The sequence below is a fragment of the Pinus tabuliformis genome, chromosome 6 (assembly GCF_031772625.1).
Source record: "Pinus tabuliformis cultivar Carrire ecotype Pingquan chromosome 6, CPIR1, whole genome shotgun sequence".
Taxonomy (NCBI): Eukaryota; Viridiplantae; Streptophyta; class Pinopsida; order Pinales; family Pinaceae; genus Pinus; species Pinus tabuliformis.
Window position 1 is genome coordinate 2,042,982,542 of NC_142292.1, and position 18,813 is coordinate 2,043,001,354.

At 44.6% G+C, this 18,813-nt stretch overlaps 1 protein-coding gene across 14 annotated transcripts in view; it reads left to right on the forward strand.

The window, feature by feature from the left end:
* Positions 1 to 18,813, forward strand: part of LOC149267450 (uncharacterized) — a 78,039-nt gene that overhangs the window by 18,502 nt on the left and 40,724 nt on the right. For all 14 annotated transcript variants that reach the window (XM_089432818.1, XM_089432838.1, XM_089432835.1 and 11 more), the window contains 2 exons: positions 17,889 to 18,017; positions 18,244 to 18,312. In XM_089432818.1, coding sequence (XP_089288944.1) covers positions 17,889 to 18,017; positions 18,244 to 18,312 — 198 coding nt within the window. The remainder of the gene's footprint in view (positions 1 to 17,888; positions 18,018 to 18,243; positions 18,313 to 18,813) is intronic.

The following is an 18,813-nucleotide window of genomic DNA, read 5'->3' on the forward strand; positions in this document are numbered from 1 at the left end:
CACCCTGAGATGGTCGTGATGTCGGTTTATACCCTCTGCCCCTACTTTTGCGCAAGTCGCTAAGCCTTAGGGCTCTGTCAGTCTACCCTTTATTCTGCTCTTCAGTACTTCTGCGAAGGTGTACGATTGGCCTTCGTGTAGCCCTAACCCATGGTCCAGGTACTTTCGCGCAGCTATGACAATGTATTGTATAGGTTCCCAAGTTATCTCAAGGGTTTTACTTATCTTACTAATCAATTTCAGTGAGCGTTGCATAAACTGATATCCTTGCTTGCGTTCAATTAACTGATACAATCACATACATTCGCGCATCAAATAAACATTATAAATTAAACCCAAAACACAATATAATCAGATGCATTAACAGGGACTAAATACACAGTAATTGCAGAATACTTCTCTTTATTGATATCTTCCGGTTTAATACAGACTCTATCCGCCCTACGCACACAGCTGCAGGGGCCCGCGCACTCAGCTGCGGACTTCCACCCTAGGCCTCTGCGCACTCAACTGCAAAGCTTCTACCTATGCTAAGACCTGAAACACTTAGACTTCTCTACCAAAACTCCAACGCTTCTTTTTTCTCCCTCTCTTTTCTAGAGCGAGCTTACTTAGCTCTTTTTTATACAATCCTATGGTCCGTGGACCATGGGTAGATCTTTACAGTTGACTTGACACTTTACAAAATAAGGGTGGACAACCCGTTATGACTCTTGACACCTTCCCTCTCCGCGACCACAAAATGCAGAGACTTTACAATTTTATTACAAAATTGTCCCAAAATATGGGCTTGTAGCCCCAAAATTGCTCTTGGGGGAACCCATTCCCAACAGGCCCCCAACACAAACATGGTGACTCGCCCTCGAGTCACTCTGTGGGCGCGAAGACCTCCCAGCTCGACCTGTATGACGACAACCTCGATGGTGCACTACGCGACTGCCTGCTTCACTTCTTCGACTAACTGCTCTGTCGCTGGTCCTGAACTGTCAGCCTGAAGCTTTTGCTGAGTCGCTTGCAAACTAGCAAGCTTGCCTTCAATGGAGGTTGTGACCGAATAAGCTTCGTCCAACCATGGCTTGAAGCGCGCCTTCAGTACTGCCTCTTTGTGCTGCGCTGCATCTAGACCCGTCAGGACCTCGAATGACTATTCAAACAGTCGTGTGCAGTTTGCTACTGCACTGTCTACCGCCGCTGTCGCCTCTGTGACAGCGGTTGTGCTTTGCTCCTTTACTTCCGGTGGGCAATCTGTAGGTTCAGCTCCAGCTGAACCTTAGCCAACTCTGTGCGAGCGTTGCGCACCCCTGTAGCAAGCTTGCAAATGCGCACCTCTACCGGTTCTCCCTCGGGAATGGTCAACTTCGGGACCATCCGGCATGCTTCCTCCACGACTTGAACTATGCGCTTGTTTCGGTCGGTTACCTTAGTCACGGTGGCGATGGTAGAGTCTCGCTGTAGGGCCAGCTGCACATTATTGATCTGCTGTTCATTGAGCGAGCCCTCAGCTCAGCGATCATCCCATCCTGCAGTAGGTGGAGCCATCGCCAGGAAGCGCTGCCAAGTTCAACCCCACTCCCTTGAGGGCGCTAACAACGGGCCTGTCAACTTCATTTTCTGTGGTCAGTGCTCCATCTGGCAACACTATCGCTCGGGAGTCCTTTGCACATAGCATCTCGGCAGCTTCTGAAGTACCGATGGCGAGGTTGGTGGACACCGCGCTAGCCTATGATGCGTGGATCTGCAGCTCATGCAGACCCGTCTTTGGTCGGGGTAGGCTTCGGTCTAGGCGTCCGTGGTGACTTGGGGACTTCAGCTACTACCTCTGCAACCTCTGGAGCAACTCCTTCTGCCTCCATAACGACCTCCGGCACAACCCCCTCGGCTGTCACTGCTTCGGCTGTCACTACTTCGGATCCTGGGATAAAATCACGGATAAAATTGCAGTTGGACTCTGGAAATCGATCAAAGGTAGTCAGACAATTCTCCGAAGAATGCGCGGATCATGCATGTCTGAGAGCTCACCAACTCAATGTTCAAAATGCCAAGTGTTTTTCGTTGGGCCTCCACCTGTAATTTAGAGGCCATGTTGAATTCGAATCCGTCCGTTCCCCCCACATTCGGTTCATTAATGCCGGATTGGCGACAGATTTCCAAGGATCTTACCCATAAATTTTGTCTTAGATGCCGGCTGCTCGCTCCATTTAGCCGCATTCTCATCGTGAAATCATGAACAGTGACTTTAACGGTCACTTTCTGGCTGACCTGCGCGGTTTTTCCTTGGGTAGCTAGCTCTCTTTGTGCTGTCGCGAACCCTGTGACATCGCCTCATTCCGCACAATCCTCCAATCGCGCAGTTCCCCAACCTGGGCAGTGTAGTTTATAGTCCCGCGCCTCCTTTCAGCTGCCTGGAGCACTAAGACTATGCTACCTTCATATAGTCACCTGGCCGGATCACCGGTGTATGGCTTCAATCGGCTGCCATTCACCTTGCCTGGGAAGGGATCTCCGTTCAATTTAACCAATTGAACTGCTCCACCGTCGGTAATCTCCTTAATGACATAGGGCCCTAGCTAGTGCATTTTGAATTTCCCTAGAAATTTATCGAACTTGCTGTCATATAACTAAAACCAAATCATATACCTTAAAGGTGCGCATTTTAATGTGCCGATCATGCCATGATTTTCGCTCTGCTTTTGGACCTGTTGGTGAAATCCAGCCAGAAATCCTTCTTCCTCAAGCTCAGCAAGCTGCGACCTCTCTTCCAGGGCTTCGCGATCCGTCATACCCGTGAGTGCCGCTATGCGCAGACTAGGCACAATGTATTCCATGGGCATCATTGCTTCAACACCATATACAAGCCTAAAGGGTGTCTGCCCAGTCAACTTTTTGCATGTCGTTTGATAGGCCCATAGTACTGTGAGTATGCGCAGGTCCTAATCTCTCCGCTGAGCATTGCAAACCTTGGTCAACGTGTTCTCCAGTACCTTATTGAATGCTTCCACCGTCCCATTAGCCTGTGGGTGATAAGGCGTGCTTTTCTGGTGATACACCTGAAATTCCTTTGTTAGCGCGTTGATCGTTTCGTTCAGAAAGTGCATACCGCGATCACTCATCAAAACCTTTGGACACCCAAATCGCATCAGTACATACTCAAAGAGAAACTTCGTAGCAGTCATGCTTGTGCAGTCCTTCATAGGCTGTGCCTCCGCCCATCGAGTCAAATACTCAGTGGCGGTGATAATGTACCGCGCTCTCGTCTTCTTTCCTTGGGGTTGAATGGGTCCCACAAAATCTATTGCCCATTTCTCGAAAGGTTGTAACGTCATCTGTGGGTTCAGGGGCAGCTCATCTCTCCGCGATGGCCTGCCAGTCCTTTGACACACGTTGCACACCTTGCAGTAAGCTTTTGAATCCTGATGGAGGGTTGGCCACCACAACCCTGCGCGTAGAATCTTTTGCGCGGTCGCCCTTCCTACATAATGGCCTCTCGCGGCACCCCCATGAGCGTCCGCGAGGATATTGCTTCTTTCAAACTTTGGTACATATTGTCACAATACTTCATCAGACCCCATTTTGTACAGATGTCCGATAATGACAGAAAAGTCTGCCGCGTGCACCACTAACTCATTTTTCTGCTAGACGATGTAGCCTTCCGAGGCAGTTCCTGTCATTAGGAAGTGTATGATGTCTTCAAAGTGACCATCCGCGACGCGCACTGCAAAGAGCTGTGCGTCAGGCAATCCCTCCTCCAAATTAGTGGGCTCTTCCCCCGTTTCGATGTGCGACAGATGGTCTGGTCCCGCGTTCAGTCGTCCAGGCTTCACAATAACTTCAAAATCATACTCTTGGAACAATAACAACCACCTACAGATTCTCCCCCCCAACACAGGCTTATTGACTAGGTATTTCAACGCAGAATGATCCGTATACATCTTAAAATGTCCACCTAGCAAATAGTGTCTAAACTTCTGGAGCGTGTATACCATGGTTAATCGTTCGCACTCAGTGGTGGAATAGTTTTTCTCAGACTTGGATAACCTCCTGCTTGCAAACGCTATAGGATGGTCCAATTCTCCTTCGCCAACCTGTGTCAGTACTGTTCCTAGTGCTATACATGACGCATCTACATGTACATGAAACTCCTTCCAATCCGGGAAGACTAAAATTGACGCGGTGACGATTTTTCCTTTCAGCACATCTAAGCTTTTTTGATAGTCCTCGTTCCAACAGAACATGACATCCTTTTTCAATAGCTTCCCCATAAGCGCGGTGATCTGGGCATAGCACTTGATAAACTTCCTGTAGTACCTAGTATGTCCCAAGGTTGCGCGCAACTGTTTCACACTCCTCGGCGCCTCCAAGTTAAGTATCACTGCGAACTTCGCGGGATCTACCATCAGCCCCTGTCTACAAACCACATGACCCAGTAGAATCCCAAAAGGAACACAAAGCAAACATTTCTTTAGATTGAGCGCAATCCAGTACCTTCGACAAGTATCTAGCATTAAGCACAAGCTAGCCACATGGAGTTTTACCAATCCAAACACAGTCCAGTCATCAAAGTACACCTCCAGAAACTTATGAATGAAGTCTTTGAATGCAACAATGACTACGCGCGAAAAAATCGCAGGCGCATTCTTTAATCTGAAAGGCATTACAGTGTACTGAAAACATCCCCATTCAATTGCGAAGGTCGTCTTGCTTCTATCTTCAGGCACGATTTTGATCTGATGGTACCTAGAAAACCCATCAATGAAGGAGTACGCTTCCTGGCCACTTACATTATCCAATACCTCATCAGTGAACGAAGTCGGGAAATGATCATGCACGCAAGCGTCATTCAACTCCCTGAGATTTACGCATATCCTTATTTCATCCTTCTGCTTCTTTTCCTGTACCACCACTGGGCTCAGCCAATCAGATTCTTCTACAAGCTCAATGATGCTTGCCGTGAGCATCTTATCTAACTCTAAGTGGACCTTCGCCTTATACTTCAGATTGAGACGGTAACCGGCTTCGTGTCGGGTTTTAACGTGATCTTCATAATGCCCAGGTCCCCTATTATCCCCTTTAACTCCGTAAACTTATTAGGGAATAAATCCTGGTATTCGCGAAGCAATTCGGCGACCTTATCTACCGTCGCGCCATCCCAGTAATCTCTAATCTTCGCGAATTTGGGCTCCTCCCTCGTACCAATATTTACTTGTTTCGTTTTCAGTGGCGCAGTTATATCAAGATTCTCGATCTACGATCCCTCGACCTCGCGGTGACCCTCGGTTTCAGGGATATTAATCTTTCGTGGGTCCTCGTCTTCTTCTTCAGCAGCCACATTATAGCATTCCAGCGCGTGGCTCAGCTGAGTAGTCCAATCGGGTTGAATCAGATCCAAAGGATCCTGCGGTATCCTAAAGATTGCTTCTTTAACTTCTTGTAGCGCTTTGTCAATACAGTCAAACCCATCTTCGAAGCTGAACGTCATTATGAACCCTTCACGCAGAATATCCCATTCGCTTGTGCCATGGCAGAGCTCTATCTCCAAGTACCAGTTCATCGGGATGACATCCAAGGTGTGACAAAATAAGTGCACCCATTCAGGTTGGGGCTTCGCTCCATAGGCCTTAGCCCATTTGGCCAAGTGTGCGCGTGGATCGTCCTTCTCGTCATACTTGTCTGTCACTCGTACCTTCAGCTTCCCAAAGCGTGTTCTCATCATCCTCCTACACTCGCGCCAATCGTCAAAACTACCCTTGTGCGTACCCCACCATCTTGCAGGCGTAGCACGTAGTGCCCAGTCCAAAGCCTGGAAGCGCTGCTTCTTTGGTACTTCCCTCTCAAATGCATCCAAAAACGCATCCACATCATTCAGGCCATCATAAGTGGGTAGATTTCGTACCTCTGATGACACAGAGCACAACGACCAGGGCATCATGTTACAGCTCAGCGTGGTTACTTCATGTAGCTGATTCTGCTAGTGCTCTAATTCTTCGTTCGAGTCTGAGTTGCAGGAACTCTCGCGATCCCATGTAATTCGGCCATCCACTATCGGATTCACCCAATCTTGGTCTCGCGTTGTTATTTTATATATGCAGTCCAAATTGTCATCGCTTTCGTAATCGCGGATTGGTTTAGTATAGCGCGATCCTTCTGCAGAATCTAGGGGTACTATTACGCGAAGCAATTTCTTTTCAAATATTATCTTTTGCTCCTTTAGGTTGATTACCCCGTTCATGTCAGTAGCCCAATCAATGCCAAAGAGCGCAGGGTAGGGGTTGCTATCATCCACAATTTCTATTACTTCAAAGTCAGCCAATGTGCTTGCACCCTCGACATCTACAGTTACTCCCTAAATCGTCTCAAGGGGATGATCTTCTGCTGATTTGCCATCCTTAACTGAATCGGAGACCACTGCAGCGCGGGTCTCCCCATCCGCTCCCAAGTCTGTTTCGGCAAAATGTTTGCGTCGGACCCTAGATCCAGAATAACCCGATCCATTTCATATTCTCCTATCTGCGTGGTGAGTCTTATCTCACGCCCTGTCCTTGCCTTATGCTTACCAAGCTTCCGTACCACGAGCGGTTCACCTGGAGTGTTTCTGGCGCATCTATTTATAAGTTCCTGTAACCCCTTCACAGCCTTGCTATCACGCAACAACTTCATGCAGGTCCTTTGAAAGGTCATAAGCATAGAAGGGTCCATTTCCTGAACAGGCTTATCCTGGTTCCCTGAGGTAGAGGCTTCAACGAAGCTCTTCTTTGCTTCGATGAACGTTTCGCGTGCGCGCTCCAAATCAAATTTAGCCTCCTTCGCCGGAGCTTTATGAACTCATGCGTTGTCTTCGGGCTATTTCCCCTTATCGTCGCCCGTTGCAATTCCACTTCGGAGCACTATATTCACATTCGGATCCTCTTCGCGAGGCTCAACCCTCATCATCTGCAGGTTCTGAGTTGGCTATGGTGGTAGCACCCCTTTGTCGCATATCCTCGCTATCAGTGTAGGACAATCCTCCGTCTCATGATCAAACTGAGTACAATATTTGCATGACAGACGCGTTGGGTTAGTGCATTCGCGGGCATAGTGTCCTGGTCCTCCACAATTGTAACAGATCAGCTGTCCTCGACCTTTGCCAAGTCCTCCTCCGCCTTGGCCTCGGCCTCGTCCGTGCCCCTGAAAGCCTGTTCGCGCCATCCCAACGCTCTGGTCAGGAGGCCACGTTTCTGCCTGAACTCTATAGGCGGGTGTTCTGTCCATCATCAATTCATAACTTCGGCAGTTGTGCTCATCATGCCCTACTGACCTGCAGAAGTTGCAAAACAGTTGTTGCGGTGTTTGTACAAACTTCTGCAGCAAATGACAATTATCAGTCGTATGTTTCCCTGCTACCTGACATATAGCGCACCACAACACAGGCCCCGTGCTCGGTCTTGCTTGGGCTTCCGGCCTCAAAGGCATCGGTCCTCCTCCTGCAATATAGTTCGCAAAGACCGGGCAGTGGTCTTTGTCATGCCCCTGACCTTTACATTTTAGGCACCATATCTCTTCGCGCGCCTCCGGTCAAACTGTTCTGTCTTGCTTCAAACTTTGCATTTCGAGGCAAAGATTTTGCAACTGCACATGGATCTGCTGAACCCCCAGATTCAGATCTTGCATCGGTGTTTCATGCAGTCTTATTGCAATCTCCAAGGCCTCTGCTTGAGTCGTAATCTTCTGTTGTGACAGTGCAACCCTTAGGTGAGGCAGGAGCGAAGCCACAAACCACTCATGGTGCTGTCCATTTGTTAAGTTCATATTAGCTTCGCGGATTTTACATTTCAATCTCTGATCCAATTTTCAATGTGTTTCACCTGGTTTCATCGCGATTTCCTTGAACCCCACAATTGACTGCGCTTCAGATTTAGGCTTACTGAACTCTTTATTTAGCGCGGTCTGGATCTCTGCCAACCCAGTGTTTGGGTTATCATTAGAGTACTTGATGTACCAAGTTAGCACGCGATCCTGTAAAGCACTAACCAATGTTGCCTTCTTCATGTGATTGTCTGTGACGCCTTGAGCTTCCCATACAGCTTTTACGACGAACCAGAACTGGTCCGGGTCCTCATTTCCCAAGCCCTTAAACAAAGGCAGCTTCACTGAATTCGCCATGTTGAACTGTGGTGGAGGTGGTGGTGGTGTGGGCGAAGTCGCAGGTGACGGTGGTGAAGGTGGAGGTGGTAGTCGCGGGAACCCTTGTTTTATCAACTGAACTGCACTTCACGGAGAAGCTTGCGCTACTCCCTCTTCGTCACTCAAAGGAGGTGAAATCAGTGGGCTATATTCAGGACCCTTTCTTCCTTCATTCCTGTAAGTCTTTCCACTTCGCGTAGCTCCAAACATCAAGGTAGCTGCATAACCCGTTTTTCGCACAATAACATCTTAATCCAAGTATTTAAAGACTTCAAGTACTTACCTCGCGGACCTTTGAAAAAGTGTCGCTCCGCCTCACTGTAACTGACTGAGGTATCAACCGCAAATTCTGTCACAAACCCTCCTATGATATGATTGAGCCAATGATCGACAGCGCGAGCGATCTTATCCTCAGAGGCTTCAGTCTCTGCACTAACTCTGGGGTCTAGACAATAGGACTGTCAAGCCTCCACCTTCCTTGGCTATCTACTAGCTTCGCGATCCACTCGTATAACTCAACTGGAAAGGAACAGAAAAAGATCTCGTGGATTTCTGTATACAGGTACTTGTCTAGCCACTGTTCCTTTGTCAGTTGCGGATTTCTGTTCTCCTGCGTTGTGAATTCGTGGATCTTTCTATCCAACCAGTCTTCGATCTCTTTCTTTGTTGGATTCTAGTGATATGACATCACACATCTCTCATGCAGATTCCGGTCCTGACAATGGAACCATTTTTTGGCTTTGCGGGCGTTGACCCAGGTTCAGCGTTAATCAGCCAAACAAATCTTACACTATTGGACCTTTCGGCATCAGCCCACAGAGCGCAGACCGAAGTCTCACCCGAAGCAGTATGGGGGGACGCTGGAACCAAATTTCCGCACCCTGAGATGGTCGTGATGTCGATTTATACCCTCTGCCCCTACTTTCACGTAGGTCGCTAAGCCTTAGGGTTCTGTCAGTCTACCCTTTATTCCGCCCCTAAGTACTTCTGCAATGGTGTACGATTGGCCTTCACGCAGCCCTAACCCGTGGTCCAGATACTTTTGCACAGCTATGACAATATATTATATAGGTTCCCAAGTTATCTCAAGGGTTTTACTTATCTTACTAATCAATCTCAGTTAGCGTCGCGTAAACTGATATCCTTGCTTGTGTTCAATTAACCAATACAATCACATACATTCGCGCATCAAATAAACATCATAAATTAAACCCAAAACGCAATATAATCAGATGCATTAACAGGGACTAAATACACAGTAATTGCAAAATACTTCTCTTTATTGATATCTTCCAGTTTAATACAGACTCTATCCGCCCTGCGCACACAGCTGCAGGGGTCCGCGCACTCAGCTGCGGACTTCCACCCTAGGCCTCTGCACACTCAGCTGTAGAGCCTCTACCTATACTAAGACCTAAAACACTTAGACTTCTCTACCAAAACTCCAATGCTTCGTTTTTTCTCCCTCTCTTTTCTAGAGCTTACTTAGCTCTTTTTTATACAATTCCATGGTCCATGGACCATGGGTAGATCTTTACAGCCGACTTGACACTTTACAAAATAAGGGCGGACAACCCTTTATGACTCTTGACACCTTTGCGCTCTGCGACCACAAAATGCGGAGACTTTACAATTTTATTACAAAATTGTCCCAAAATATGGGCTTTTAGCCCCAAAACTGCTCTTGGGGGAACCCGTTCCCAACAGCCCCCTGCCAAAATTTGCTCATCCTCAAGCAATTTCAGTGCGGGATGTTGCAACACTTGCTCACCCTCCCAAGTGGCATACTCCTCAGGAAGGCCCTTCCACTTGAGTAAAAACTCCCTAATAATCTTGTTTTTGAGCTTCCTTTCAAGCACATCCAAAATGGCCTCCAACACCAACTTTAGATGCCCCTCATCATCCAATGGTGGCAACTCTGTAGTGGTCATGACATGCTGTCCAAGTGCCTTCTTCAGGCATGACACATGGAAAATGTTATGCACCTTGCTTCCTAGTGGAAGCTCCAACCCATATGCCACCTCCCCAACTCGCCTAGTCACCCTGTATGGCCCATATAATCGTGGCTTGAGTTTCTTTGCACCCTTCTGCTTAAGTGATGATTGGTTGTATAGTTGGAGGCGTAACTAGACCATTTCACCAACCTCAAATTGCCTCTCAACTTTGCGCCAGTCAGCATACATTTTCTACTGATTTTGTGCCATCTGCAGATTAACGTTGAGAGACTTGAGGATCTCTTGGCTCTCTAGGATCCAATCTCTAGCCCCTGGGGCTCTGTTGTCTCCATATCAGTAAATGATAATGTGTCATAACCATAGAGGGCACAAAAAGGAGACATACCAATCAACATGTGGTAGGTGGTGTTGTAGCAGTACTCTCCAAGGTGCAACCACTTCACTCGTGCGCGCTGCTGCCTTGTCATATAGTTGTGGAGATATCCCTCCGACCACTTGTTTATAATCTTTGTCTGCTCATCTATCTAGGGGTGATAAATGGTGTTGGGAGTGAGCTCCGTACCCACCAACCTGAACAACTCCTGCCAAAATGCTCCCATGAACCCGCTGTCTCAGTGACTGATGGTCTTTGGATGATCATGTAGCCTGAACACCTCTCTAAAGAAGAGCTCAACGATCTGTGAAGTTGAAGATTTGACTGATATAGCAAAAAAATGAGCGAACTTGGTCAACCTGTCCACCATCACATAGAAGCAATCACCCTCCTGTGCGACTGGAAGACCCATGATGAAGTCCATGGACATGCTCTCCCATTTCCTCTCTGGGATAGGGAGAGGCTTTAGTAAACCTGCATGTGTGTTGGCTCTCCCTTGTTCCTTCGTCAAACCTCACACTCTTGTACATGCCTCAAGGCATCCTCCTTGAGGCCCCTCGAAGAAAAACGCTCCCTGATGGCCCTGTAAGTTTTGAGGAACCTGGGGTGTCCTGCCATGGGTGAATCATGGGCCGCTTGCATAATCCTCTCTTTGAGCTGTGATCCCAACACCAAGTAGGTCATGTCCTTGTAATATATCACCTCATCCATCACCCGATACCTGTCATCTCCAACTGTGCCATCCAGTATCTCGTAGGCCTGCTGATCCTTGGAATACTCTACCAAGAGCTGCGCTATCCAATCCTGGGTAATATCCATCAAAGATAGTGTCGCAAGCCTCCTAGATAGGCATCTGCCACTATGTTTTACTTACTCTATCTCGAAGTCATATGCTTGGATCTTACTGATCCACTTCTGCTGTCTCTCAAATTATTCCTTCTGCTCTAAGAAGAATCGAAGACTATTTTGGTTAATCTTCACCTTGAAAATGTTGCCCACTAGGTATTGCCGAAACTTGGCCAACGCATGCATTATAGCCAATATCATAAATATAATACAACTGCCCATAGTCAGGGAGCTTCCGACTCTCGTATGCTATGAGATGGCCTCCCTGCATCAACACTGACTCGATGCCCTTGCCTAATGCGTCACACTCCAATACAAGCGGCTGTGAGAAATCCGGTATTGCCAAAACCAGACAAGTGCTCATCACCACCTTGAGGCGCTTAAAGGCCTCCTGCGCTATGTCTATCCACTCGAAAGCCCCCTTCTTTGTGAGGTTTGCAAGGGATGCAGCTAGCTGAGAAAATCTCCTCACAAAGCGCTTGTAATATGTGCATATGCCCAGGAATCCCCTCATCTTAGTCACATTCCTAGGCGTAGACTAGTCACGAATGGCCTGAATCTTCTCCTGGTGGACTCTGACTCCATCCTCCCCTATCACGTGCCCTAGATACAGCATCTCTGTCAACCCAAACTCGCACTTGGACATCTTGGCATAAAATTGTTGCTCCTCCAAGATGCTCAAGACCTCCTCCAAGTGCTCTATTGCTCCTCCCAAGTCCTGTTGTAGATGAGTATATCGTCAAAGAACACTAGCACGAATCTGCGCAGGTGCTTGCAGAACACGTGGTTCATGCAAGACTAAAATGTGGCAGGTGCATTGGTGAGCCCAAAGGGCATCACCAAGAACTTGAAATGCCCATAGTGGCACCTGAATGCAGTCTTCGGGATATCCTGCTCTCTCACCTGAATCTGATGGTGTCCTGAACGCAAGTCTATCTTAGAGAAGTACTTTGTTATGAACATAAGTTATGTAAAAATAATAAATATAGATAATAAATAATAATCATAATAATATGTAATTATTTAATAATTAGTTAAACAAAGAGGCATGTCTCTACAAACATGACTCTTCGTGAAAGGGTACTTCCTGGCTATATATACAGGACCTTCATTCTCAATTGTATCATCATTATTATTCGTACATTTAATATATAATCTTGTATCTCAATGGAGATCTTTAAATTCCAAGTCTTTTGGAGTATTTAACTTGAAGAACAAACTTTGTTTATTACATTGGTATCAGAGCTGTTCGATTCTCTAGACGCTCACCGCTGAAGAGAACCAGTCTGATCTGGCCTTTGGCCATTAATTCTTCGTCAACCTTGTTTTTGTCACAATTGAAGCGTTTCGCTACACAAAGTTGGAGTTTCCCTGTTTTTCCAATTTTGTCATTCAAGGCTTTGGCCATTAAACAAAAAAAAATAAAGAAAAAAAGAAGATTAAAAAATAAATTAAAGAAAAAAATCATATAAAATTAAAAAAGATATATATAGTCCGATAAATTTTTTGAAGGAGAACATTCATATATATGAAAAGGTTCTACATTATTGATAAAAAGTGCATGATAAAGTTAAAAGGGAATCTTTCCAAATATCTTTAAAACTATACGTAAGAGAAGGAAAAGTAGATAATATTATCTTGATTCTTCATTAAGTGGTTTACAAGCTCGTGGTTTTAGCAACCCATGGTAATTGCCCATGGTATTTTAAAGGTAAAAGAAAAACAAAAGGAATACAAAATCTCTTTATGTGAATGGTAAGTTTTACTTTTTACGTGGAGAAAATTAACCGAGTCAAAAGCACATAAGTGGACATATATTTTATATTATACCCCAAAGAGGTGAATAGCCACGTTTCACTAGGGTTGTAACTTTTCAAAATGATTTTTTTTTTTTTCCCCTATAAATAAAAGATATATAAAGCGAAGTATTATATTATAAAGGGGTATTTAAAGAAAAGTTCAAGTCATAAAATTATTGAAAATATATATAAGTACAAAGTGGATATTATTATAAAAGGTTACTTGAAAGATCCATATATTAAAGTTTATAAAGGGTTAAATCTAGAACTATAAAGAGACATGCCTCTTTGTTTAACTAATTATTATTTAATTACATATTATTATGATTGTTATTTATTATTTTTACATAAATTATGTTCATAACATACTTGGCTCCTCTAAGCTCATCCATCAACTCATCAATGTGTGGTATTGGGTACCAGTTCTTCAGAGTCTTCTTGTTCAGGGCCCTATAGTCAATACACATGTGGAGGGTCCCATCCTTCTTCTTCACCAACACCACTGATGAAGCAAAAGAGCTAGTACTGGGCATGATTTGCCCCAACGCCAACAACTCCTGGATAGCCCTCTCGATCTCATCCCTATAGGCCTTGGGATGCCAGTAAGGGGTAGTAATCACTGCATGTACACCCTCCTCCAACTCAATCATATGTTCAAACCCTCGAACTAGTGGCCTTCCTGGAGGAATCTCCCCAAAAACCGCCTGATGTCTCTCCAAAAGCGCTAGAATATCTAGGTTTGGTTGCCGTGTCTAATTCCCTGTCTCCGATATCCTAAGTTCCACCACCCACTCTATATCTCCATGCCGTATGTCAACCTCCATTCGATGGGATGATACTGTCTGCGCTTGGTAGGAGTGCATGCCCATCAATAAAACTAGCGTCCCATCCGTTCCCACAAACTCCATCTCCGGTTTCCTCCAGTTGGTAGTGACTCGCCCCAAGAATAGAACCACTGGACACCCATCACCACATTGGTGTTCGGAACATCAACCACAAAAAAATGATCAGTCATAGAATAGTTCTCCATAGGACATATATTGTATACTGCATGGTCCTGTCTCCTTGTACCAGCACTAAAAATCCCTCAAAGCTCTCCGTGTGTATGCCTCTTTGCTCCACCATCTGGGCATCAATAAAATTGTGGGTAGCCCCCCTATCTACTAATACTGACACATGCTGTCCCTACACTGTGCCCCTGATTTGTAATGTCAGATACTTTGGGACTCCCCGAAGTGAAGCAATAGCCCCTCCAGTGGGTAGAAGTGGGCCTCCCACGAATTGTTGTCCTCCATCCCCACCGTCTATCTCTTGCTCAGCCTCGTCCTCTGACTCACTATTCAAGTACCACCTCGATGTAATGGCCTTTCCCTTGGTGCACTTGTGCCTTGGTGCCCACAACTTCTATCATGTGAAACACAACTTCCTCCTCCGAAGGTCCCTCCTAGTCTCATTGTTAAGCTGGCCACGCCCAACCTCCCTCTGTGGCTGTCTAGCATCTCTGCTCTCTTGGGGAGTAGTGGTTCTGGTAGGTATAGGAGCCTTGGTCTTGGGCACTACGTCAATCATGTCTCTGGTCCTAGAGATGGCATCCATCAATGTCGTGGGCTTACAAGCCCTCATCCATCCACATAGGGGATCAACTAACCCCTCTACAAACAACATAATCAACAGTGTTTTCGAAATGTCTATAACCATCATGACCAACCTTTGAAACTCTGATATATATGCCTCCGTGCTACCGGTCTGTCTCAGGTGTGCCAACTCTTTGAAGTGTAGCTTGAGGTCCTTCCTATCAAACCTCTCAATCAATTGCCTAGTAAACTTTGTGTAAGAGGTAACGTGGATATGCCCTAGTGTGATTAGGCCATGGTACCACCATTCCTGCGCATCCCCCTACACAAATATCAAATAACACAGGAAATGGCACCAAAAGTCTGAGTCATTTTATTAAGTTTTAGCAGAATGAGTATAATATAGATAAGGGAAGTGGAGCCTGGGCTTGCTACAACAAGCAAGGAAAAGCCTAGGATGCAAATTGAATGCCCATATGCTGGAAAATCTGCCCACCAAAGCTCTGCGCTAACCCAGAATTTTTTGCTTCTGCTGCTGGAAGGAAATTGAGAAATCTGCTTCAAATGTGCTCAAAACTTCCTGAAATTGCAGCTGGTGCCTCTCCACAATTAGCTCAACAAAACCCAGGAAGGAATTGGTCTCAGCCCAACCACATGGTAAACCCACAAACTAGTGCATATGCCCTAGTTCTCCTCTAGTACGCACTGCTAGGAATTTGCTGTAGAAGTCTCCTCCAAAATTGCACCACAACTCCCCTCAATACCACCTGCAATTTTCCTCTCCAAATCCCTTGTTCCTCCAGACCACGACTCCCAAATTCTTTCTGTCGCTCAACCTCTGCGCAATTCTGCCAGTGAGCCCCTGTGCAGGCCCCAGAAAACACAAATTTGGCCTGTGATAATCCCTCAAGTTCAGCCCTGCAAACCACACAAAATCTTCAGCAAAACACAAGACAAACCACTCCCGAAATTCCTGGAAATTGGCACGCACAGTAGCTGCCCCTCTCAAGTGGTGCGAATTTCTCCCCAGCGTCCTGGCCACACGCAGAACTGGTTGTAAGGCTCCTGCAACAGCTCTGGAATGAATCCAAATGTGTCTAAAGGCTCTTCTAGGGTGACACTCGTGGTTCACCGAAAGAGTTGGAATTTCCACCCGGAAATCCCCGTGTGCTAAGCCGCACGATGTTGACTTGGCTAAGTGGCTCAAGCAAACAGTATGGTTGAATTGTCAACTTGTCAAAAGCCCCAAATGATAGCCCTCACCTCCTATTTATGCTTGCTGCCTTCCTTCTCCCTTGTGGGCCCCATTATCCACTAGTACGCTCCCCTTCCTCTTCTTTCTCTCACCACAAGTGCGCTCTGCCTAAGGGAGTGCGTATTCCCTTGGTGTGTGGCCCCCACAACCCACCAAAAATATGATATTTCCCTTTTCAAAGTCAAATAGCCAAAAACTGCTCCCAACGCCAAAATTTATCAAAATTGTGATGCCTCTTAAGTAGCTTAAGAAATTGGGGATATTACATTTGACAGGCAGAATTTTTTGGCACTGATTTCTCAGAAACTTACCAATTTATCAGCTATTTTTTCCACACAGCAGCAATTTAAACTCTGTTAGATTCCATATAGCTCCACTTAAAGTTACAATGCAAGGCGCATATCTTTCAATCTCTTTAGCGCATTTAAATCTCATACCCAATGCATTTTCTTGCTGAGATTCTGCCCAAATCTTATAAATATCTCATTTTGTTAAATTAAGTTATAGAGAACTGTAAGCTAGTATTCACAAGGCCTTCATACATGTCAACTTTCAATATAAGAATATTACTGGCTTAAGTATTGACGATAAACTCATTTCATTTCATTTTGAAACATCTTGGCTACCTGATCAGTGTTTTTGCTAATGGATTGTAACCCAACCTTATGCCAGCCTATGGCCGTATACCTAGGGTTTTTGGTTAAAGTAACGACATTGTATTCGGGCAACATATCTTGCTACACAAAGGTATCCACTTTTACCATGTATGACTGTATAATTCACAATTTCCTTTGTTGCTCTTTGGAGAGGATTTCCCAAATATTCTTGCTTGTAATCAAGAAGTACAGATTGATAACCAGAGCTTGAGAACAGGGACATATTGGAATGTTGTAGCTCCAAATACTCACACTTTTAACTTGGTCTAGATAAACATGAAATTGAGTTGTAGCCAGTGGAGCAGCTGCAACCTATGGGAACCAACATTAAATGCTGGGTAGGACTGGACAATTTCTCGAAGAGATTGAGTTGATCTAAGGTGGATTGGAATTCTCTGGGAACCTTTTTGTTGTAAAAGAAATCAAATACTATCTTTAAAGCATGCAATAGTTCTTAATAGCAGATGTGCTCCAAAGTTGAGCACAGGTGCATCAACAATTCTGTATAATAGCAACAGAATATCATGTTTAGGTTGTTATGCTATGTGACATTACTAACTTATACAAGACAAAATGCGTGGATCCTATTTATCCACACGAAAGGGAATTGATTTTTTGCAGTTCAGACATATTAGAAGGTCATTTGAATGATTTGATCACCTTTGACATGCAATTGGCAACTGCCAACCCAAGTTGACTTTAAGTTTCCTGGACCAAACTAAAATTCAACTTTTAAAAAGTCATGTTTAGGTTTCATGCTTTTCTGCTGTGTCTCCTGTTTCTTTCGAGAATTGAGTTTGTTGAATATGGTTCTGTGACCTTTAAGCATTCTTTGAAGGTACGGCATTCCAACTTTTTTTAGTCTTTAAATAGGTTTTGATTGCTACGAAAGTAGGCCTAGTTTGACTTAATTTATCTGTGTTTCATGGCATGTAATAACAACTTAAAATGAAATGCTCCTCTACCCAAACTGCCTATGAGCACAATTGACAAATGTGCTAGTCGAGGTAGATGCTTTGATGCAATACTGTGTTTTTCTCGGAGATTAACATCAGTCTGGATAAACCTTTGTTCTGTCAATAATGTTTGTGACCCGATGTGGAGATTTAGGAAGAGGGATGTCTACTTTGCATTTTGAATTTTACTGTACCATTTCTCTATCCAATCATTCTTTGTTATCTTCAAATTGTATATGCTTATATTCAAACAATAATAAGAGAGATTCACATTGAGAACATGAAGGCGTTTTTTTTAATTCATACTTTCCATTCAGTGGGCGTGGCTGCTGAAATAGAGCGCTATTCTGACAAGTACAAGCCAAATGCTAAGATAAATCGTCCTCCACTTTCTTCTGTTCTAAAGCTTGCTGCAGCTTATTTTCCTTCAGAGATATTAACCCAAGGTATGCATCCTTTGATATCTCCTTTGATTTATTTGTCTTCCATTGGATGCTGTTGATTTTTTTGAATACTTCTCATTATATCCAGCTATTATAGAGAAGCAACTTTTATCCTTGTGAATTGATGTTCAATTTTTTTCATGTTTATTCTTAACATCAGTTTCCCTCCCTACATTTTATAGCTAATTTTATTAAAAAATTGTTTGCCACGGTATTGAACTTTTGATAGGTTCAAAGCGGGTACGTGAATATAAAGGAACATCACAATGGACATCACAAGGAGATACAGCTAAGAATGGTAAGTTAACTTGTATCGTATTTGCTGCATTTTAATTTTAAGCCAATCTGATTGCTCAGTCTTATTACATTCCGACATATTCTTCAAATTCAATCTTCAAAGAGTCATTGGTTTTGTTTTATATTCTATGTGACATATTATGCAATTGTTTAAATATGATGCCATTCTTTGAAATTCAACTTCTGTTATAAAAAACTCATTGAGCTACCCAAAACTGTAATGGTGAAAGCCTTGACCAATCATCCCAAGCTACCAAAAGTTGAGTTCACTTGTTTTTCTTCCTTGTTTTATTTTTGGATTTTTCATTAAAGGCTATGAAGTGTTGCACCATGTGGCCTATGCTTAGAGTCTTTCATTTATGACATTGCATTGGCCTGTAATGGAGCATAAATGTCATTAATTTCTATTGAGAGAAAGAGTAGAGGAGCTCTAAAGGGCTCGTGTTTTATTTCCATATAGTCATATCTTCATGAAGGAGCAAGTAGAATGGATCAGACATGA